Source organism: Pezoporus flaviventris, unplaced genomic scaffold (genome assembly GCF_033815535.1).
Source record: "Pezoporus flaviventris isolate CSIRO_AGI_PZ_B2104156 unplaced genomic scaffold, CSIRO_AGI_Pfla_v1 ptg000072l, whole genome shotgun sequence".
Taxonomy (NCBI): Eukaryota; Metazoa; Chordata; class Aves; order Psittaciformes; family Psittacidae; genus Pezoporus; species Pezoporus flaviventris.
In genome coordinates this window covers 8,893,001-8,917,632 of record NW_026892620.1, presented here as the reverse complement: position 1 = coordinate 8,917,632, position 24,632 = coordinate 8,893,001, and the positions used below count along the sequence as shown (strand labels likewise).

At 38.0% G+C, this 24,632-nt stretch overlaps 1 protein-coding gene across 1 annotated transcript in view; it reads right to left on the bottom strand.

Moving 5' to 3' along the window:
* The window catches only part of NALCN (sodium leak channel, non-selective), a 232,563-nt gene that overhangs the window by 75,754 nt on the left and 132,177 nt on the right, over positions 1 to 24,632 (bottom strand). The window contains exon 15 of the mRNA XM_061472826.1: positions 21,631 to 21,705. Coding sequence (XP_061328810.1) covers positions 21,631 to 21,705 — 75 coding nt within the window. The remainder of the gene's footprint in view (positions 1 to 21,630; positions 21,706 to 24,632) is intronic.

Sequence of the window (24,632 nt, the reverse complement as noted above, 5' to 3'; positions counted from 1 at the left end):
CAATGTAATTCCAGAGAATATAAAGGCAAACTTCACAATGAGACTTGTTCACAGGGCAGAAGGCAAACAGCACCATTATTTTCATTAAAAAAAAATAAAAATCTGTCTAGATAGAACAAAGCAGAACTTCACTATGAAGACAGTCATTTGAATAAGCTTCCCAGAGAAGCCGTGGAATTTCACTGGTGTATCACTGGAGATATAAAAGACTTGGCCTCATAGGGCTCTGGGTAACATCATGTAGTGGCCTGCTTTCAATATCAGTTTGGACCAGATGGTCTCTAGAAGTCCCTTCCAACCTAGACTTTTTTATGATTTGGTGATACCTATGAACTGCAAGAGAACAGATGATTATGCTCTTCAGTTTCACTGTTGTGCATATGCATTTGCCACCTCTTGATAAATTCAAACCATTACTGGACTCTGGTAGATGGTAGAATATACTTAACACTGAGAAAATGCAACTGAAGTTGAGAAAAAAATTCACAGCTGTAGCAGAAGGCAGAATCCAGTATAACTCTTTTAACAGGAGAGACTCTGTCTTGCACAATTTAGTGCCCCTTGCCTTTTCGTGGTTTGTTTAATTTGCTTTGAACCAGAGGCAGAACATCTAATTTGACACTGGGGGCCTGAGTTGTAGATGCATTGCAGTTTTACAGTATTTCTCCAGTACAAAAATTCATGCAAAAGTTGATTTAACAAAAGGACATGCTGGTAGCTGGGAAGACACAGAGGCTGATCCAAATTACTTCAGAAACCTCCTTGGGTTAGATGAAAACAGGAATAGTTTGGTATTACTGGTGCCCTTTTCTCCCACCCAAGTTTTAGCCAGGGCTTGATTCCTGTATTCTTTTATCGACTTTTGTAAGAGATGGGGACGGTTCTGTTTGTGTTCTTATGGTGATGAACTTCTTCTTTTGAGGAGATATGTGTAAGAACTCTCTCTTAACTGTGAAATAGTGTTTCCACTCATTGGATATAACACAGGAAAACTGTGCAGGCTTCCTCATCTTCTGTCATGTTTTAAAAAGTGCCTAATCCATTCTTGGGGAACTATAAAGAGAAGTCCTCTGAATTCTATGTGGAAAATAAGTGACTTACACTCGGGTACTTAAAATCTCAGTGACAATATAATATATTCATCTTTCTAAGCAGCTAGCTTTTTTTAATGACTGCAAAAGGAATTAAATCTCATGCAAAGGTCAGGACTCTACTTTTTCTAGGTATCCAAAGGTACAATATATTCACAAGCTCATAGATCCACAAACTCCTATAGGCCTAAAACATAGTTCAGAAAAGCAACACAGACCTGTGTGACACAGAAGGACCCAAAGACAAACACAGCATGGATTTTCAAGGATCCAGTTGCCGTCAACATAATAAGTAATGCTACACAACCCCTCTCCTTCTTTCCAAAGAGCTACAGTGCTGTCCCTTAATCCAGAAGGCTGAGCACCTAGAATGACCAATGTGCCCTGAGAAGCACTTGCATTTTTCTTAGGTTTCAACCAAGCAAAACAAAAAATAAAGATTAGATGAGCTCCAGGTGATATAAAAGCTAGGTAAGCATTTTCTTCCCTGGTAATATAAATGAAGCAGCAGCAGCTTACATTTATATTTTTGCTACTGCTATTCACACATGCATAGCAAATCTGACTACAATCTCTCCTCCTTGAAAAGGTGTGCTTTGAATATGATCTTTGACTAGAATTTTTAAAGGTCCCTATTTTACACAATAAAACGTTGCTCCAAGAGAACCCCTCTTGAATTTAATGTGTTTTCTTGATAAATAACATTGTATTTCATATACTAGGGGTTGACAACTTCTGAATTAATATTTAAGTGTTTATTTCACCACTGGGCATCAAATGAATAAGCCAGAATTTGTGATCCATTGATACTGCTTTTGAAAAGGGTGACAAATGACATAAAGAGGTAGAAAAAACCTCAAAGATGGAAGCTACAGCCTTCAGGAGGCTTTCAAAAGGTCCTTAAGTTAGTAAAAAAGGAGAGCCTGGCATAAGCAATTTTCCAGATGACCATGTTTTCCAGTCCTGAAAGGACAGATTGTCTTCTAGAAATGGACATAGTCTCTGTAAAGTTTACTACTTTTGAAATAGAGCTATTTTAAATGCTCTTCATATGTCCCGGTAATGGAGAAACAACTTGAATTTTGTGAACTTTCCACTATATTCCCTCTATGATGAAGGATTTCATGCATTTTAGTTGTATTTGAAATTCACTTTGGAATTACTGTACTTTTCATTTGTTAATAAAATGTGTTCAATGCTTATCTTTCCTGCCACTAGTTTAAAATCTGTTTACATGGGATCAAATATAATGAAAAGGTAATTTTTCATTTTTATTCTATTCTGCAGCTATTTTCCATTTGGAATCACCTCAAGAACTGTCCTCAGAATAAAAATACTCTGGAGGCAAGTAAATCTAACTAGGCTTTAAAAAACTCCTTGATTTTCACACACACATTCACATATATAAATTTTATGCCGAGTGTGTTTAAATTAGAAATGCCAATTATAACACCTTGTTTGCACAATATGTTCATGAAAAATCCCCATGCTGAAACTCCCACTTTAATGCTGAAACCTCAGCACACAAAATTTGGAAGTGATGTTACTGCTGAAATTGTCATTGGCATCTTACTAGATCTGATGAATGCCTGGAGGTGCTGAGTGAAAGGCACAGGGCTTCAACAGTATATTCTGACCAAATGTGTTCAGAATCCCAGAACAGGGTGCATCAAGACAGTGAGGACTAGATAAGGTTTTGGCTTTTGTAGCTCTTCACTATCATCTTAATGGGTACCATAGAGATAAAAAAAAAAAAAAAAGCAAAAAAAAAAACCAACCAAAAAAAAACCCCAAACCGCGAAACATTTAAAAAGGAAAGAAATACCTACACGGTTCTTAATGCTTAATGCCTGTATCAAAGGCTTTGATTTTTCACTGCTCTGTTCCTAGTTTATAAGCTGTTTCTATGAAACTCCTTAGGTCTGACAGGTAGAAAGCCTCAAAATCCTATCTTTTTCATCTCCTTCTCTACTTGTAGACAAAATGTCTCTTCTGAGATATCACTCAAAATAGCTGTTGGAGCCAGGTGCCCAAAAAATCAATTACCAGTGTTTGACCCATCACTGTCCTGGTCTCTATTAAATGCAGCAGTGAGCGATGTGCTTTAGTTCTACTTATGGAGAATTGGGGCTGGGGGAGAGAAAAACTCCATACTAAAAAGTACAACTAGGTCATAAAGTGTGAGTATAGTTTTGCTCCTCACTGAATAAAAGAGTTGTTAATAGATCTGCCAAAATGATGCATGCTTTGCCAGGACAGTGAGACTCCTTAGTATTACAGGAATAAGGTCAAAACTATGTTCTGAGTGAATAATGACTGTATCTGAATGGCCTGGAACTTCCCCTAGAGACAGCTTGCTTTTAAATACTAAACTGATTCACCAGGAAAGAGATCTGAGGAAAGCAAATTCAGACAAAGGGAAAGCAAAAAGATGAAATCCCTAAAAAACAGTACCAGTAAAGCATCAGTAAGCTAGCTGCATGCAGGCAGACAGGACTTCTGATTATTTCAGACTGCTTTCCTCATGTTTATTCTATTATGGACTACATATTTTGAATTCTTGTTAAAAAAAGAAAGGAAGTTCCAGGAAATAATGTCAGAGAAATTCTATCCTAGCATGCTGATTTGTTTACTTAGAAAAAGATTGAGAGGGTTTGTAAAGGGTATTAAACATGACTTTTTCCAAGATGCATTAGTTAAACTGCCAAATTTGCTTGCAAATGGGGGACACTTCAAATAGACTTACCCAGTGAAGAGAAACTTTGGCCACATTCTAAAGCTGCATGTACAGGTGCACAAAGACAGTATACAATGGAAGTAGTAACAGGCACAGTAGGAAGGACAGAGCACTGAGGAAGCATTTAACTGGAATGACTGTACATCATGAGCTAAAGGGCATCAAATGAAATAATCAAGTGGCAGATTCATAAACGGACAAAGAAATAATTTTTCACATAGTGCATCGTTAAATTTATCTTTGCTACCACCAGCAATAAATGCTAAATATACACTGATTTGAAAATAGATTTAACAAACGCATGCAAAATATAAATCCATTGAGAACTACTAGACAAAGTTACATCACTGGAACTTCTCAAATACCTACAGAGTGACTATCATTCAAGTATGAAATATCACTGGTTACAAGAAACTGCCAAGTGACTGTCAGTGCTTTGGTTCTTCTTTCAGATGACTGAAAGGTGATACTGATAGAATTAGAATTAGAGCTAGAAGAAAATCATGGGTCACCAGAAGCTATCTGGGGTTTCTGCAGTTAAAGGCTGCAGAAGGCTTTCCTCTGATGTCAGGGCAGGGATCACCACAGAATCATAGAATCATAGAACAGTTAGGGTTGGAAAGGACCTTAAGATCATCTAGTTCCAACCCCCCTGCCATGGGCAGGGACACCTCACACTAAACCATATCACCCAAGGCTCTGTCCAATCTCACCTTGAACACCGCCAGGGACAGAGCATTCACAGCTTCCCTGGGCAACCCATTCCAGTTCCTCACCACCCTTACAGTAATGAATTTCCTCCTTATAACCAATCTAAACTTCCCCTGTTTAAATTTAAACCCATTCCCCTTTGCCCTGTCACTACAGTTCACAATGAAGAGTCCATCCCCGGCATCCCTATAGCCCCCGCTTCAGATACTAGAAGGCTGCTATGAGGTCTCCACTCAGCCTTCTCTTCTCCAGCCTGAACAGACCCAACTTTCTCAGCCTGTCTTCATACAGGAGGTGCTCCAGCCCCCTGATCATCCTCGTGGCCCTTCTCTGGACATGCTCCAACAGCTCCATGTTCTTGTGCTGAGGACACCAGAACTGCACACAATACTCCAGGTGAGGTCTCACAAGAGCAGAGTACAGGGGCAGGATCACCTCCTTCGACATGCTGGTCACACTCCTTTTGATGCAGCCCAGGATACGGTTGGCTTTCTGGGCTGTGAGCGCACACTGAAGCCGGCTCATGTTCAGTTTCTCACCGACCAACACCCCCAAGTCCTTCTCCACAGGGCTGCTCTGAATCTCTTCCCTGCCCAACCTGTAGCTGTGCCTGGGATTGCTCCAACCCAGGTGCAGGACCTTGCACTTGTCATGGTTAAACTTCATGAGGTTGGCATCAGCCCACCTCACAAGCGTGTCGAGGTCCCTCTGGATGGCATTCCTTCCCTCCAGCGTATCAACCGAACCACACAGCTTGGTGTCATCAGCAAACTTGCTGAGGGCGCACTCAATCCCACTGTCCATGTCAGTGACAAAAATGTTGAACAAGACCGGTCCCAAAACCAGTCCCTGAGGTGGTGTGTTCATAGTGGTTCATTCTATGAACCACTCATTACTGGTCTCCAGCTGGACATTGAGCTATTGTCCACAGCTCTTTGCGTGCAGCCATGCAGCCAGTTCTTTACACACTGAGTGGTCCATCCATCAAATCGATGTCTCTCCGGTTTAGAGACAAGGATGTTGTATGGGACAGGGTCGAACTTTGCACAAGTCCAGGTAGATGACATCAGCTGCTTTTTCAACCTGTTCATCAGTTCTGTAGCCCCATCATAGAAGGCCACCAAATTGGTAAGGCAGGATTTCCCCTTAGTGAAGCCATGCTGGCTGTCACCAAGCACCTTGTTGTTTTTCATGTGCCTTAGCATGCCATCCAGGAGAATCTGCTCCAAGATTTTGCCAGGCTCAGAGGTGAGACTGACTGGTCTGTAATTCCCTGGGTCATCCATTTTCCCCTTCTTGAAAACGGGGGTTATATTTCCTTTTTTCCACTTGTCGGGAACTTCACCTGACTGCCATGATTTTTCAAATATGATGGACAGTGGCTTAGCAACTTCATTAGCCAGCTCCTTCAGGACCTGTGGATGGACTTCATCAGGTCCCACAGACTTGTGCATGTTCAGGTTCTTAAGATGGTCTCAAACCCGATCCTCTCCTACAGTGGAACCAAGATCTTCATTCTCACAGTCCCTGCGTCTGTCTTCCAACACTTGGGTGATGTGGTCAGAGCATGTCACCCAAGACTCCATCCAATGTGGCCTTGAACACTGGACAAGGGGTAACGGGTTAAAACTTAAATAGGGGAAGTTTATATTAGATATAAGGAGCAAGTTCTTTCCTGTTAGGGTGGTGAGGCACTGGAATGGGTTGCCCAGGGAGATTGTGAATGCTCCATCCCTGGCGGTTTTCAAGGCCAGGCTGGACAGAGCCTTGGGTGACATGGTTTAGTGTGAGGTGTCCCTGCCCATGGCAGGGGGGTTGGAACTGAATGATCTTAAGGTCCTTCCCAACCCTAACTATTCTGTGATTCTATAATTCTATGAACACAGCGCACTAGGGCCACCAAAGTAAAAGTCTCTGGTAGTACCTGCTGTCCTAGGACAGTCCACTGCTGTTACAAACAAGATATGCAAGCACTCCACTGACAATGGATGAAACACTTGTGGAACTAAGACATTCCTAATAGAAAAAAAAGAACACCAAGAAGAACTAAACACAAGAAAACTCATTGTAGGCATTGTTGAGGCATTGGTGGACCTGTCAAGGACTTTTTAAAAAGAACAATATTCTTCTAAGAAATGCACACACATTTTCAAGCTTCGGAAATGTATTCAGCACTTAGGTGAAATTGGCCTGATTTTAAAAGTGATCTGTTGTTGTTCTGCAACCTGTCAAAATCAGGGCACTTTGAAAAACTCTGTATATTTGACGAGTTTGGTGTGTGTGTGTGTGTGTGTGTGTGTGTGTGTGTGTGTACACGTGCATTCACATATGTGTATCTAACAAAGGTATTTGCAGGACCTGAAATGGAGGAAAACGACGGATTCTGAAACTGTTCGCACATATATGTTTGTCTGTGTACATTCAAAAGCACACAGGCTGCTGGTATTAGAAGGCAAAAAAATACACAGTACGTTTTCATGGCTGGGCTGGCAAGAGACCCAAAATATACATTTAGGATGCTAGGCAACCTTTAAGATTCCTTCCAATCCAAACCATTCTGTGATTCTATGATATGATAATCAGATGCCTAGAACAGAAGAATATGCATCTGCAAGTACACTCAGGTCTTCATATCCTTTACTCTTTCCAAATAACATAAAAACAACTGCAAAAAGAAGAGCTTGTCCTGACATTTTGATCAGTGCTGTTTTGCCCTGAACATAATTGCTTATACTACTGCCTAAAGGGTACCTCATCCTCCCAGAACACACACGTTATTTTTAGTGCAGAATGGAATGTAGCACATTGGAAGCTTTTTAACTACCTCAAGGCGCTGGCTGTATAATCAAAAGGTCTGATTCAGAGGCATTTTTGTATACCTTAAAAGATAAAGATTCTTTTTTCCTCTTTTTAAAAAACCAAACAACCCCAAAACCTGTGTGAAATCTTTTAAACATGACTGAAGTACACACATTTCTTTTCAGAAGGGTGTGGCCAATGCAAATGAAAAATAGCCTCTTCATTCTTTGGTAGGAGCTGAATTACACCTTTTCTACAATCTCCTTGTATAAGTCTATGCTCCCCCATCCTAGTTTTTAAGCTGATGTCTGGAATACTCTGGCCTATAAATAAGGAAATAATTGCTATTGGCTTGAACATTTGATAGCTGCACTTCTATAGACTGATGGCTTCTGCACATAGAAGCGTAATAAGAACCTAATGTGACATTGATTTTTTAATAACTTTACCAGTAAAAGTTACACTTTTCTGTTACACTAATAATTAATTCCCATGAAAGAGAAGAGGGGAAAACCCACTTGTGTTCTTTTCTGTTATTTGTGCAGTAAAAATCTGTAAGTACTGTTTTGTCTCATTTCATAGAATCACAGAATGGTTAGATTTGGAAGGGATCTTAAAGCTCATCCAGTTCCAATGCCCTGCCATGGGCAGGGACACCTTCCACTAGATCAGGTTGCTCTAAGCCCCATCCAACCTGGCCTTGAACACTGCCAGGGATGGAGCAGCCACAGCTTCTCTGGGCAACCTGTGCCAGCGCCTTACCACCCTCACAGGGAAAACCTCACAGTTCTGTTGAAAATGCATCATTGCTGCACTGTGATGGCCAGCACACGCCAAGTATTGCCATGGCTATGTAACATCCTAGATTTTACACCTCCTCTGGGGGATAGCAAGCTCCATTTTGAAGTGTGTTCATTTCAGCTGCCCACAGGGAATCCTGAACAGACTGGATATCTACACAGAGTGATACTGAGCAGAGATGAGCAGAAATTATGATCATTACATAGTCTGTAATGCAGTTCACCTTAGCTTTCTACAACTTAATTCTGTTGAAGTTAATGTTGAAGCTCCTGACAACTTCACTTGCACCAATGTCACAGTTTAACCCTACCTGGCAGCTAAGTACCATGTAGCTGCTCACTCACAACAACTCCCCCAGGGACGGTGAGTTGAACCGGAAAAAGGTAAAACTCGTGGGTTGACATAAGCACAATTTATAAATGAAATAAAACAAAATGTAACATCAACAACAATAGTAACAATAATAATGTTTATAAAGAAAAAATAGAAAGGAGGAATAAACCTCAAGGAACACAAGTGATTCTTGTGTTCCTTTTTCTACAATTGCTCTCCACATGATAACTGATTCCCAGTCAGTCCCCAAGCAACAACTGGTACATTCCCAGCCAACTCCCCCCAGTTTATATAGTGAGCATGATGTGCTGTGGTACGGAATACCCTTTTGGGTAGTTCAGGTCAGCTGTCCTGCATGTACTCCCTCCCCATCTTGTGCTCCTCCTCACTGGCAGAATATGGGCAACTGAAGAGTCTTTGGTTTAGAGTAAGCACTACTTAGCAAAAACTAAAACACTGGTGTGTTCTCTTACTAAAGCCAAAACAGCACTGAACCAGATCCTAGAATGGCTTTATTCTAAGCCTATGATATCTTTACAGGATGCAGTAAAATGGATAAGTTCTGACATCGGAAAGTCTATTCAGAGAAGCTTAATGCAGATCTGTTGATATCGCAATGCAAAGATTAAAAATGACAGCCAGCATTAACAGCTTTAGTTCCTAGAGTAGCTCTGGCAAGTCTTAAAATCATTTGAAGCTAATGCAAGCAGCTTGTTTTCTCTAAGCTCATCTAAATCTTTTCATGAATCCAGAGCTAGTTCATATACATCAGGAATTTGAGAAACAGTGAATCAATGAAAACAGTACATTTTCCTCTTCTGTTAGCCATATGACCATCCAGACAGAAAGGCATAAGGCATATACTTAGTATAAGGAGCATTCTGAAACAATAGGCTACTCAATAAAGTTACATTGTTCAATACAAACATTTTTATTTTTTTTTTAAGGGTTGGTAAAAGTGCCAACTGCTTAAAACTTCAGTATTGCAGATGTTATGGTTTCAGAATAATGCACGCTCTTTCACTTCAAATATCAAATCACAGATGGTTTGGGCTGCAGACAGATTGTAACTGCTTTACTCGGAAACCTGAATTGTTCATGGTTTGGTTTCACAATCGGGACAAAGGGAGGATCAAGGACTTCCCGATACATTCTTTTCTTTTCACTGCCACAGTCCTCTATACAATGGTTTGATTTGCAAACAGTTATTTTTATTTCCCTCCCAAAGGGATAGTACTCTGCTTTTAATAAGTCATGCATAACAGTGTGGTGAGCAGTTCACAGACCACTGGCTAGCTGCCATGTGAACAAGTTCTGTGAGAAACCAGGGTTCCGCATAGAGAAAAAAAGCCACGTAGAGCATTAGTTAGCTTCTGTGTTTTCATTTTAACAGAAATGAAAATAATTGCTTTTTTAGCTTCTTACAATGTGTAACTGTATTTGCTCAATTCCCAAATCCACATCAAGGAAAAACTTTTACTTTTGTACTGTTTCAGGCATCCCATGTCAATTACCCTTCATACCAGACAATCCAAACTTCCTTCTCCTACTGGAACCAGGCTTAGGTAGAACTTCTTGGCCTTGCTTATGGTACTAGAGCACATGGTCTTCAGTATGGCTGACAGTGAGATTTTGACTTTCATTCTCTGTTGACTGGTTCTGCTGAATAAATCATTTTGTTACCCCTCACCTCTGCAAAGTTCTCACAGGGGTTCAATTATTTATTGACCAAAATAAAGATAAGGATCAATGCAGAAATATTAATTCTTAGAAGTTTACAGTAAAAAGTTGAAGAAAAATAAGCAAGACCCTTAGTTCAGGTTGCTTTCTACAGTTGCTTTGCAGACAATAATACAGAAAGACAGCAGCAGAGCGTCTAGCGGAAGCTATAAAAATAGCATGTATTGTCACTAGCTAGAAACGCAGTGAGCTCTTTCAGTTGCTGGAGCCATTTTACATGAAGATGTGATGAATGTTTGGAGGGCAGGAGTGTAAGGAAGCCAAATTTCATAGCTTAGTATCTAGAAACAGTTAAAAAGGCAAACAATAACTGGAGAAGAATAAATAGACCGCTTCAGCAAACATCATGAATGTATACTCAAGAGGTGGCTAGCAAAACCTTTTCTTACTTTTCATCTGATTTCAACAGGATGACAACAAAAAAAAAACCTAAACCAGAAAATGTGTTGAAATTTGTAACCACCCCCAGCACTGAAAGTAGAAACATGCTATGTGTGAGAGAGACAGAAGAACTAACAGGTGGTTAGTCTGCAGACCTGATTTCTGCATTTTGTTCTGGAAAAGGTAAGTGTACTGCTCATTGTTATCTCTTTGCTCCTGTAGCTTCCATACTGGAAACCTAGTTTGAATGAAAGCTTTCTCTCATATCACAGATTTCAGCAATAAGCATATGCCTTGGACACAGAAACACAGATAATCAATTATTAGAAGGATGTTTCAGTCCAGAAGATAGTAGTGATCATTCGCAGAGTAAGAGCCAACTTGAAAGGGAACACACCTTGAAAGGTTTCAAGCAAATGAGTGCTGCATCCATGAAATTCTGGCTCTTTTAATAAATGGATGGTTTTGCAAATTTCCAGCAATGGGAGGATGGGTAAATTCCTTTGGCAATGATCATGGAGTAGTGACTACAGGCAGTAGCAAATGTATGATCTAATATAAACAAAAGACTGCACTAACTGTGTGAAAAAGAATCAGTAGTTGTATCTTTGCCTTTCAAGACCAAACATAAGTACAAAAAACTCAGGAGGATACATTAAAATGTGTGAGATAGACATTAATGACATATTTCCATAGCAAATGGTGAATGTCTGGTTTCACACAGACCACACTCCTTTTGCCTCTGAGCATGCCTTTTGCTCCACAGGTGAGACATTTCCTTCTCAGCCAATGGAGGTGAAAGTCGGGAACTTCTACGAAGATCCTGTTGGATTTGCACCACATACCTTTACAAAACTAAATGAAGTGCCAATGCAGGTGACCTGCTATTTTATGAACCTAAATTCACAAACAAGGAACATGGTAGTTGTGCCATTTTTGATGGCACTCACTTCTGTGAGTGAAGAGAGATGACCAGCCTTGAATGTTTACTTTTATCCTTCTTTCTCGCCATTACAGTCTAAATCCCTGACCTAAATAAGGATCCCAACCTAGGGCATTCAGATGCCTAGTGTTACACACCATGATTACATTACTGGCCTCAGTAATGTAAAAGCACCCACAGGAATAAATGCCAATGAAATACAAGTTCCTAGTTCGTCAAAGTTGGAGATTTGTGTAATTTACCTTTATCATTGAAAATCAGGCATTTTGCCTAATTAGCTGTCTAGACTCCCTCTGTAATAAAAAAGAGAACACCCAACTCGGATGGGATGGGGTGAATCATTCCATGGAGGGTAGCTAACAGGCAAGCACCAATGACAACTTTAGAATACATATCTAACTTATTGCATGATAATGAACAAGATGACATGAATTCTACCCTTTGAGGCTTTGGAAAATGCCAACCTTGATCTAAAAGAATTTTTTTATGTATATATAATTGTTCTGAAACTTGAGAATAGTTGCTTCTAAACTCCTAAGTGTTGGTTTAATCATAAAAGCATTAAAACATTTCTTATGCTGCTTACTGCATAAGCACACAGAATTCTCACAATTTATTTTTTTCCACTGTATGTCAGAAGAGACTTTCACCTCTTGCTTAAAAATAACTGCATTTTTTGCAGTGCATGAAGTTTTTTATTCTTGGTAGATTTACACAGATTAAAAATGTGAATCTCTGAGTTAGATATGAAAAGCACGGACACTAGAGATATTTTTTAACTGCATCAAAGTACTAACTGCATAATCAACAATTGATTGCACATGAATTTAAGATCAAAGGTACAAATTGTGCTGCTTCTCTACAGCTTACAGACAAACCAACCTGAATATTACAGCAATCACAAAAAGGAAATTTTATGTTTGCTCTGGGGATGTAAGTTTGAATTGTATGGCATGTGAATACTGGTTTAGTTTAATAAAAATTCCAACTCTATAAGCAACTGAGAATCTGTGACCCTCCCAAAATCATCAGGATGCTGTGGTGATCAGAGTCCTTTAACACTGAAAAAAAATTTCATTCTACTTAAAATGTCTGATTTGAATCTTTTATTAAAATTAACTTTATTTCAGAGAAAAAGGTAAAAGGACTCATCACTATCTCCTTATAGACTGACTTGCTTTGTCTTGACTGACATTAACCAAAATTTCATATACGTATACTTGCATGAAAGGGGAGCTGTGTCAAGTTCATATTTAGAATATTTGTTCCAGAATTATCTTGAATAGTCCTCAAACCCCATCACTTCTTCCTTTAGACAGCAGGAGGCCTAAAGTTTCATTAGAAATCAGGGATTTTCTAACTGAAGTACTGAAGAAGCAAAAGTAACTGCTTAGTGAAAAAGAAGGTGTTAATTGCTCTGTTTCCCTGACAACAAACCCAGAAAAAAACAGGGTAGATTTTAAGACAAGAGGGATTAGCACCTAAAAATGAATACTTATTTATTTATACTTGTTAATTATTTGTTTGAAATGTTTTTAAAGGACCTCTGTAACCTGCTGCTGTAGTTCTGGACAATTAGGTGGTAGTGGACCCCAGTACAGGCCTCCCCATGCCCCCATGACCACCACCAAAAAAAAGAGTATTATGGAACCAGATACCATAGTAGTTGTGCCATTTTTGATGGCAACCAACTCCTAATTAACTTTCTTCTATTGCAGTTGCTCCTTCTTATCAGCCAGATTGCCACCTAATGGTTTCCTTTTATGCTTTTGCTGTGAAAGTCCTGTTAAGACCACTAACTTGAACTGCTGCTTTTTTTGCAAAGCTTCCAAGCATTTCAAAATGCGACCCTGAACCACTGGCATCAAACTGAGGTCTTCAAACACCAATCACTGTTGAAAACACAAATCTACCTCAACAGAGAAAACCAGCAAAGAAGCTACCGCTATGGCCAAGCTTTGTTAATGAAAGTTCCTGTTTTCAACATCAAACAGTTCAAAGTTAGACTTTAAAAAGATGAAATGAAGATGGTTAAAGTACAGAGGTAAAATAATATAATTCTAGATACAGGACTTCTAAAATATATATACTATAAGTAGATCCATATACATGCGCAGCCTCCTGCAATTGCTGCTTTGATATGGATTTAGGGGGAAAAAATCTTGTCTTTATTTCATGGTGAGGAGTAGAACTGGAGGGAAAGGAGCATGTACATCTGACAAGTATCTTCTGAATCAGTGGTGAGAGTGAGAATTAAATTAGAAGATAAATGTCCCTACTGTTTATTCCTGCAAAAGTTGCTGTTGCTAGGTAGTAAGAAATTAGAAATGTATTGGGAAAATATTTTTAGTAATGAATGCCATCTTTCCTCATGTTGTGAGTGTATATTAGTGAGCACTGACAGCACACATGTGATATGACAGGAATCTGATCTTCCTTAAGAGAATATTCCTTTGAAGCAGCAAAACTATGCTTATGCGAGATTTCAACAATTTAAAGTGGATGGCTGTTCCTCATGATTGACTTGAGGGGTCTGTTTCATTCCTCACTGTACTGGGAATTTATGTATGACTCTAGAGATTTCACTTCTTCAGCTTTGGTTCTTCAGTCGTAAAATAGGGTCACAATAATCTTTGCTGATATAAGTTGTAAGATAAACCCTCCAAAGTTAGTGAGGTAAGCTGGGGTTGTTATCATAAATGTAAGGCAGATCAAGAACATTTTGTATTTTAAAACTGTTAAAATTATACATAATTAAACAGTGTAATTCCAGGAAGTAGTATTACAGAAGTAAGGTTACATGGCCAAGGAAGTCAGGCCACTGCTTATACTCAGAGATGCTTGCTCTTTCTCTTGCGGAAATACAACTCAGTAAAGTGGCAGCACATATGGTTTTAGTCACCAATGGGTTCATCCCTATGCTATTTGCAAATAGCTTCTGAAATCCCATTCAGATTATAGAACATTAGGGGTGTAAGAATGACTGCACTGGGTTAGATCAGAGGTCCATCTCACCAGTACCATGCCTCTGGTGAGGACCAGCAGAAGGTGTCTGAAATGTAAGAACAGATCAAATACAGAATAATTTTACTTTCTGTGTGCTTTCATAGCTTCAACAACCTCTGGGACTGAACCCCCTAACAGGATTTTTATTCCATTAATTTGTCTTAAAATCAAACCAATTTGATTTGATAGAGTGTCCTTTCATTTTCTTACAGTAGAAGTAAAATAGCCTTCTACTCAACTCTCACACCTTTTGTGATTTCATCTAACTCTGTCATAGCCTCCTTCTCAGTCACCTCATTTACAAGCTGAAGATTACACTCATGATCCTTGTCTATATCTTTTTTAGGTTTGTTATCTCTTATTTTTAAAAAGATAGTGTGATCTTACCTGCATGCAGTATTCAAGACATGGAAGCATCTTGGATGTATATGGCAGAACCATAAAGTTTTCACTTCTGCCTAACAATCTAATTGTTTTTAGAAATGTGCTTGTCTTCTCTTTTGGCAAGCACTGAACTGACATGATAGTCAATATATATGATGATTCAAAAATCTTCTTGGACTGGTGATAGCTTAATTAAAACCTACATTCAGGTATCTAGTATGGTTGCTTCTCTGTGTGCATTTATTGACATTACATTTATCTGTCATTTTATTTCTCTGCCATAAAATATGAATAACTCATAGTTGGCTTTAATTTTGCATGCCTTTGCTTACTTTGCAACATTAGCAAACTGTCACCTCACTAATCACCCCATTTTTTAGATAACTTATGAATACTGATCAGCACAGATCACAGGCAAGATGACAATGGACCTCGTACTGGTACCTCTTCTCTATTATGAAAACCAATCATTTATCCCTACCTTTTGTTCTCTATCTTTTTTGTCATTATTCCACAAATACTTATTCTTAAATTTTGTAGGCTTAGAAGGGATCAACTTTGTATTGTAACGGAAGCTTGGATATACGCTTGAGAATAGTGTCATACAAGTGTCACTGCTGTAAACTACAAACTATGCTGCAGGGGAAGGAAAGATAATACATACAGCTAGAGTTGCCTGAGGATAATTTCATGGTTGGCTTCAAATTTGCTTGTAGCCACCCTACAAGCAAAACGTATGTCTCTAAAAATTGCCCTCCAAAAGTATGTCTACTCTTCAAGGACTAGAGAAGGAAACCTGTATGAATATTTCAAACTGCATAAACGACTTTGTAATGTATTAGTGAAGTGGGATGAATTCTACCCAGGTGCTTAAAACTCTGTACCATTTTTAATTAACTTCACTGGCTGCAAAAGCTGTTTCAGGGAGTAGGTACTAAAACAGTAAAGTAAGCCCGAAATAGAAAAATCAATAAGGTAAAAGTGAGTTTCTCTGTACAGAATGAGGTTATAGGAATCCTAAAAATTGACAAGATTCTGATAGGTAACAGAAAAATGTAAGAAATAAAGCCTTCTAAAGGAGGGGACATAAAACTAGGCAAGAACAACACATACACATGCTTTTATACTAATAGTAGGTCCTAAAAAATAACATGATTGAACTAGAATTCCTGTTATTAAAAAATCCACAGTGTTGACACAAAATACATCTCAGAAACTGGGCTGAAGTAACAAGCAGTAGGATCATACAGGATGAGAATATGCAGAATCAGGCAACATATTTGATTTTCCCTGCTTATTGTGGGGGGTTGGACTAGATGACCTTTGAAGGTCCCTTCCAACCCAAACCGTTCTATGATTCTGTGATATTATACAGGCTTTAGAGTACACTGCACCAGTGTTATTAGTTACAGACAATCTACAGTCAATAAAATGAATTAGGTAAATGCATACAAAACCAGCATAGGAGCCCTCTGCAATGACGCTGCATGGCTAACTGGAAGAAATATTCTATATACATGTAAATGAGGATTAGAAAGTAATTTCAATATGCAAAGTAGTATTAAAGGCCTAAAAACAAGAGTAAGAATAGTGGGAAGCCTTGTTTACCCTCATGTATGTTTAGGGAAGGTAAAACAAAGAGATTAACTGTACTCAGAAGTGAGTCCTCGGTGAAACATACAGTCAGAGAATACCTAAGTGAAGAAGCATCTCACGGTTTAGTACTGAGCAAGGTCTAGTTCATGACATAAATATCAAAAAGCGGTTCTGTAACAATGATAAAAATGCTCTTAAATTCAGATTTTTTTCTACAAGTAGAAGGTTAAAACCATCTACTACATTGAATTTACATTACAAATGAATTACGTAAAATCATAAAGCTTTTGAAAAGAAATTTAAAGGAATGGCCATATAACGGAAACTGGGAGGGGGCTGTACAGTCTTATTAAATATCCAGTTTTAGAAGCACAGAATACATCTACCACCCACAGAAAAACTTCAAGAAGGTAAAGAAGGCCAGCAAGGTCAACGAGAGTGCAAAGAAGGCTTTCAAAAGTAAATGTATATGTTTCAGAAAGGGAAGCCATATGCTAGACCAAAAAAGAGAGGGAAAAGAGCATGCACTCTGACAATTTTTAAAATAAAACAGTAATACAGCAGATAATTAAAGATTTTTAAGGGACTACTTTCTACAGAAGTAAAATCTAGTAAGGAAACTTTGAAGAACATAGAGAAAGCAGCGTAATCTGCAGAGAGTCTAAAAGAACATCAGTCTATTAATCAAGAGTGTTCAGGAAAATAAAACCAAAGCAAGAAAGCAGAATGAATAGTTTTGACCATAGAGGAGGTCAAAGAGGACCCTAAACTGTGCCAAAGACTAATCAACAAAAATGTCAGAAGAAAAGCTTTTGGAAGATAACTGACACAAGGTCAATTTGTTTCTCTCCAGACCTGATAACATGCACTCAGGACTTCTAAAGGATCTCAGAGATAACAATGCTGACATACTAGTGGTGTTGAATAACTTGTCACCTAAATAAATTTGGTAGCTAGAGAAAGGAAAGTGGTAAATGTGACTAACTTCGAAAAAGGTCTTCAGGATACAGTGTGGGAAATGAGAAACGAATCAGTCTGACTTCCTATCTAGGCAAATGGATAGAAATGTAGTAACAACAGAATAAATAAATATGTGGAAAATATAAAGGAAAAAGTTAACACAGCTGCTGTAAAGGAAAGTCATGCTTTACAATCTGTTAAGGGTGTTGAATTTCTAAAATTCAAAGAAATCAAAGCAATGTTTTCAGTTTCTTTTTAACTTTGGGGAAACAGTTTATGGGGACGGTGAAGAAGAGAGGAATAAAAGAGAAGGAGCTTAAGACTATAGCTGATATGTTTCCTGTGTCTCAGATCAGTATCATCTGCATAACTGATACACCAAACACCACAGAAAGGGGCCTCATGGGAATATGGACAGGATCAACCTAATACCTGGAGGTTAGGGAGCCTGTTAGGGTCAGCTTGGATTGCCGCAGAGAATCAAGTTTTTTGCACAGATAGATGGTGACTATGATCTACAACCCTTTTTCACTTGACTTCAGCTATCATGACAGACATAAATGAAAGGATGACCTGTGGCAGAGGATGGGAGGTATATGCAAAAGAACATAACTCTACGACTACGAATAATAAATCTGGTCTTACAGCAGCTGAATGGTGTCTTGGAAAAACAGTCTGTGTTCCTGCGTGTGCCTGTGGTGCTAAGTAAATCACTTAAGTTAATCTTTTACAAGTTTTATGTTTGCTCTAGATACTTACGAGAGGTACCATAAAAAAGTCAGGATGGAGAGTAATAGTCTTATCTTCATAGCAAAGCTTGAATACAGTGCAATAAATAATGCACAGGGATCACACACTGTATAGTAAAGAGGATAGCTATTGACTAGTGGGTTATTAAAGTGAGTTCTATTTACTCTTTGCACTAAATGAGGCCAGACTTCTGGAAAGAATAATGATGTAATTAAAAACTGAATCATGATGTATATCCTTAACTAAATTTGCACTGGTAAATTTAATTCTAAAAGTTTACTAGCTTTTAAATACATTATATTACAGTATTACATATAATCTCCTAGCCATTTAATATATTTTTGCTTTGATTTATTAATATTTAAACACATTTACTGAACCAACATTAATCAAGTGTTTACATATCATTTTACATTTTAGAGTCCATTGCAAATATTAACTAATTAGACCTTTCCCAATAATCTGAAAGATAAGTAATAATATATTTCTTACCAAGTTCCAAAAAAGAAATTAAGTCATAATTAAGAAGGAGACATCCCAAAAGTGATTATTACCTAGATGTGATTTCTGGCCTAAATATATTCTCTCTTCCTTGAAAACCATTCAGTATTTCATCACCTGAAAATGCCCTGGGCCTCAAGCTTTACAGCCATTGAAGGCAGCAAAAAAATGCAGACATAAAGATAGAAATACTTTTGAGAGCCATTTTCAACCAATCAATGTCTCTAATCTTAACAATCTGAATTATTTGATTCCTCCCTTAGAATATTATTCAGCTTTTAATTATAGATGCCAAAAATTTTCCTGTGCAGCAATACAGATCTATTTCTTTATAGAAATGATCTTGATTAAAACATAAAGATTAGCTCACAATCTTCCCTCTTCTTACAGTCCTTTTTCTCCTTTTTTAGCAGAGAATTCAAAATATCATTGAATTAAAAACTCCTGCCGCTACATTTTCTGAAACAAAACCAATATTTCAGTATAATAGTGCACAGTCACTGTTAGCACTGAGTCTGCGATGGCACTGCATTTACCCCATAGAAAACCTTTTCTGTTCTAGATACTTCAGCAGTTGTGCAATCATTCCAATAATTCCATATGATTTAGCTCCAAGCATGAGTCTCTTACCTCCTTTTACCTTAGGCATTTTAAAAAAATGTAACACTTCCTATAACATTAATTTGGATAAAATACCAGAAGGGAATACATTCGCTAGTACTGAGTAATAGCCTTTGAAGAGAGGCTGCGGTTTAAAGCAATATTTGAAAAGCATCAGTAGAAGTGAATCAGTGTCAGCCACCTTGGACATCTTTAGAGATCACACTGGCATATGACGCGTATACCACTATGCTGATCAAACAAACTGGTATGTCCAATGGCAGTGCTGTGCTCTGGTTAAAAACTCACTTGGGTCATGGAAACTGACTGTCAGTGTCATCATGGTGCCACACACACTGGAGGGTAATTAAAAGGTCTGGTCAATTAAACAGAGGTTTTACTCTGGCCCAGCACCACACTCATCGAGTTACGGTGCTGCCAGTCTCAAAGCTAAGAAGTTGAGGGACTCTACTAAAATTGTTTATGTCTTTTATTTGAGTGTGCTCTACTGCTATTATGGAGACAGGTTTTCTACCAGGCTGACACAGTGGCAAGCATTGCAAGTGGTCGCCTCTCATCATTGCACTTTGTTCACCATTTCAGGGTGGACTGCTAAAACACAAAGCCATGTTGCGGCCATCTGGTAAGCAAAGCTGTAGACTACTGAAGTGGTTTATGAACTGAAGATGTTAAGTTTCACAGAAAAGCCACAGGATTTCATATCTTAAGCTCTTCACATCAGAAAGTTGATTTGTGCTCCTAACTCACACAGACATCACGAAAATTTTCTGTAAAATGATCAGTATGGTATAACATTGCTTACCATATATCTGAGCCATTTTCACTTCAGATAATTTACCTCTTGAGACTGGTAAGGAGAAAAGTGACTAAGCCTGATTGCTCTACTCAGTTTGCATACTCAAGACTGTCTGGCCATCCCAAAATCATCTATTAGAGTTCTCATTTCACTTATCCGAGCTGATTGAAATCCAGTATTTATATGTCTTTATGGCAGAAACTGCCTGCCCTTTTAACTTACTTAAATTTGCAATACATACTGATATTTAATGCTGCAACAACAAAGGCAAAATTAATTTCTGTATTGAATTCTCTGCTGATGGATTCAAAGTAACAATATAATATTCTTATTTCTCAGTGCCTTGAAGTAAAATAAAAGACTGGGGAGATTATTAGCTTGACTTCTACATATTCAGTGAGTATATGTGAAACAGTCTTTAAAACCACAAATGAGAAATATGTAGAAAATGAAAACAACGAATACAAACAAAATAAATGAATAAATACATCACTTTAGTTTTAAAACTAGAAGAAAAATAATTACAAGTTAAAATAAGAGAATGGTTATTTGGCACATTAGTTTCAATGTAACAGTTCAATGTAAAATAACTAAATTGTCTCTGATTATTTTTCAAGAATTGAAAGAATATAATTCTACAGCAATTGCTGATGCACCTGAAAGAAGATCAAAACCAGCAAATCATAGGTGAAAGAAGGCTATAACACAAATATACAAAAGAAGTTCCCACATATTATGCTCTTAATTTTCTATTTCATGCATGAAATAGGCAAATGTTGATGATTTTGCTCCCCTTTGCACAGATTAAAGCCAGCAATGTGTTTATGTAAAAGCTACAAATACCTTGTGGTTTGTGCACAAGGTCAGAATGGCCAGCATGAACTCTAGTTAAATTTGGTTTATGTGATTGTCGTTTGCAGTTTCAAGTCTAAGAGAATGGCTTCTTGGTAATCTCAGCCCCCAAATCTGAAGAATCAATCAAGCAAGCTAACTTTGCAAGTGAGTTTAGCACTCAACTAACACATTCAGCCTATTACCCTCTACTGCTTCTTGTGTGTGGACCCTTGCCAATACTTACCCCTGCAATGGTTCCATGGTGTGCTCATGAAGCTATAGAAACATGGAATGGTTTGCGTAGGAAGGGACCTTTAAAGATCATCTGATCCAACCCCTCTCTCCCCCACGACCTATTTCATTATATTATAAACAAAAAGATGACCTAGCTATGATTTGAAAATTATTTTAATTACATGAGTACCTAAACTAACTTTCATCTAATATTAAACTAATTTCTAAATCTCTTTTACATCTTAATTTCTCACGTGGTGTGCTGGTCAACTAACAAAATTCTGCTATTCCCTTCAACATCTACTCTTTTACTCATTTTGATTAAGAATTTTCCCATCTTTAACCCTAAAACCACCAGTAAAGTAATACTTCATTGAAGCTACTTCCAAGCACACCAAAAAAATGTTCTTACTTGTTTAAGTTTCTTCAGATCTTCATCAAGTTCCAAGTTGTCCAAAATAACAGCAACAAACAAGCTGAGTAGAATCTACAAAACAATTGCAAATTATTTGTTATTTTTCTTAAGAAGTACTATGAAATGACATGGAAAAATGAGGGCTCTACTGTTGTAAATAAGAGTCTTGCCTTTGACATCAGTATCACCTGCTACTATATGTCTGCTAGCCATTTTGCAAGTAGTAAATCCTTTTTTCCTTATCATAAAATTATTATATGAATTTAAACATGTTGAATTGTAGGTTTTATGACCAATGCATTATGTGTGTTTAACAATATATCCCTTAGAATGTATTTCACATGAAAATAAGATTAAATTAAGAAGAACTACTAAAAAAAACCCCACCACAAAGCAGAATCCTGAAACAGCTCGTAAAGCTAAGGTGCTTTTCAATTAAGGTGTGAATTTTTAGCATAGAGGCCACCTAACACTCATTTATTTCACCACCAGTAACTTGCTTAATGCTTGGAGTGCCTTTGTGCAAAGTAGCTAACTCCAGAGGAAAAGTAAGCTGCCTCATTATTTGCATGCACCAGGAGCCACAGTTTAGGACACTCATACACGTTCATGAAGAATCCCAGGGGAAAGAAAGTGTCTATCAGATTATTATATTTTCCTTGTGTAGAGGCCAAAGAAGCTGAAAATGTGACACAGCTGAGGAGGAGACAGAACTAGGAAAGCAAAGTCTAGGTGAAGGAGGATACCACGGTTCAGCATACATACTCAGACAACTTACATCCCAAGGCAGTCAATGTGTACATACATAGCTTTACAGCTGTCAGCAACTACCAAGTTTTTAGTCTCTGAGGTTCAAGGCAAATATCCTCAAACATACTGAGCTCCTACAGTAAGCACCAGTTTCCTAGAGATATGAGAATGAATCTAAGCTTTTTTTTTTTTTTAAGAGTTACAGGCCTAAAATTTTTCTGTGGTCTTGGAACACCGAGTGACAAGCAGAGCAGACATTTTCATCCACCACTGTTGTAAAGAAAGTCTAAGTTTACCTGCTGTTCAATGATACTGAAAAATTGTTCCCTACCTATGTAAAAGATTAAGTAGCTTAGTATATCAGACAAGGCATCTGGACCTCAAACTGCATCTGAGCTTGGTGTCTAGAACTAAGACCCAAGATTTCCTTTCCCTCCACAAGCTATAAAGGTACAGAAGACACAGGAAGGACACACCCATAAATTTATAAATGTCAGTATTCATAAAAAGAAATGTTCTTTTAATAGGAAACTGGCTTTAGCAATACATAGAATTTCCAGCAGCTGTTTGAAAAGACAAGTTCTATGTGCCATATACGAAAGAGTACCTCTTGCAGTTTTCTATGATCTGACTACTATAAACAGTAGATGGCCTGGAAGAATGGCAAAGCAAGACAGAATTCTGATAAAACAGGTAATCCCCAGAACAAAATATTTTGATTCCTAATTGCTGATGAACACTTTTGTATCATTCTGTCAGGGTTTTCCATTATGGTGTTTTTCTTCTGCAGATACTTTATACAGTCTATGATACTGCAGTACCTGCAGCTCAGAGCATACTAGTGAAGGAAGTACAGTTCCACACTACAAAGTATAGCACTCACTAAATAGGTCATCCCTTACAGTCTTGCTGCTTCATACACAGATATGTATCTAGGCATCAAGACATCCATTAACTCCCTTTTTAATTCAACAAATATCAGGGATGGTGTACCACAGAAATTAAACACACGCTTGTTATTTGTTTAACTTCCTCCACTGGCATCCCAACTAATAACAGTCCTTGCTTCCAGAAGAGGTTTTGGTTTTTGAGCTTCAACTTTTCTTTGCCTTCTAACGTGAAACCTTTTAATTTCTTTCCAAGGCTCTACAGTCTTCTTTGCCAAATGCCTGCAATTATTACCTCTCAATTCTAATCCTCCCCCTCTTCTGGCTGATGAAAGCAATTTCTTCATTTGACATCACTCTTGTTACTCACTGACCACTATTTATTCTTGGAACTCTTCTGGTTTTAGTAGCAGGTCATCCTCCTTTACCAATTTCACATTATTTTCTTTCTTTAAGCTTCTTTTGCTTCCAGACAGCTCTGTCCTACATAGCCTATCTTATTCAGGGTCTGAGGAAACTCTCAGAACTAAAACTAATGACTTTGTAAGGCCAGCTAATTCTGCAAAGTTGTCTTAGCAGAGTTTCTTCATTCATGTAAAATTTGCATAGGTCAATGAGAAGAAATGTGTACACAAAAGCAAAGCAAGGACCATGTACTTAAATGCAATTTCCCTGTAAAAGGACTGAAGGTGGTGTACTGAAGAGTGCACAGCAAAATAAGTGTGTTTAGTAGACAAATTGAAAGTCCCAGATGATTCTTTCAAAACATGAAATATAAAGCAGAACACTAAACATGCTCTTATAGCTAAGTCACTTCTCAATTAAGGTGTGAATTTTTAGTACAGAAGCTGCCTGACACCAATTTACTTTACGGGCCTGGTTAATGCTCATCTAAGAGAAAAATGAATTATAGACCAGTCAATGTTTTGGTGAAGAATCAGAAAAACAGCAATCAAGATTCTCTAACCAGAAACTGCTTTCAAATCCATGACCAAAACTCACTTCCCCTTTTTCTTTCTATCCCCACTTCCCCAAGAGTTTTAAAAGATCAGCTGAGTAAGAGAAGTTGCATTTCCAGACCCCAAGGAATCTGACCCTTGCAAGCCAATTACATAACCTGTATATCTGCTGATACATACATTTGTTTGGCTTATACTTTAATTTGGTTAAGGAGCTCTAAGAGCATCAAATGTACTTTACTGCCATTTCTAAAGTGGTCAAGATTTCAATCCATAAGAAGGAACCTGCAGCACTCACAGTTACAGTCTGATTATTCAGTCTTTAGAAATGAAATAGGACATACTGTAAAGTAAAAGAAACAGATGGGAGCTAATGGAGATTGTATATATACAGTTAGTACCT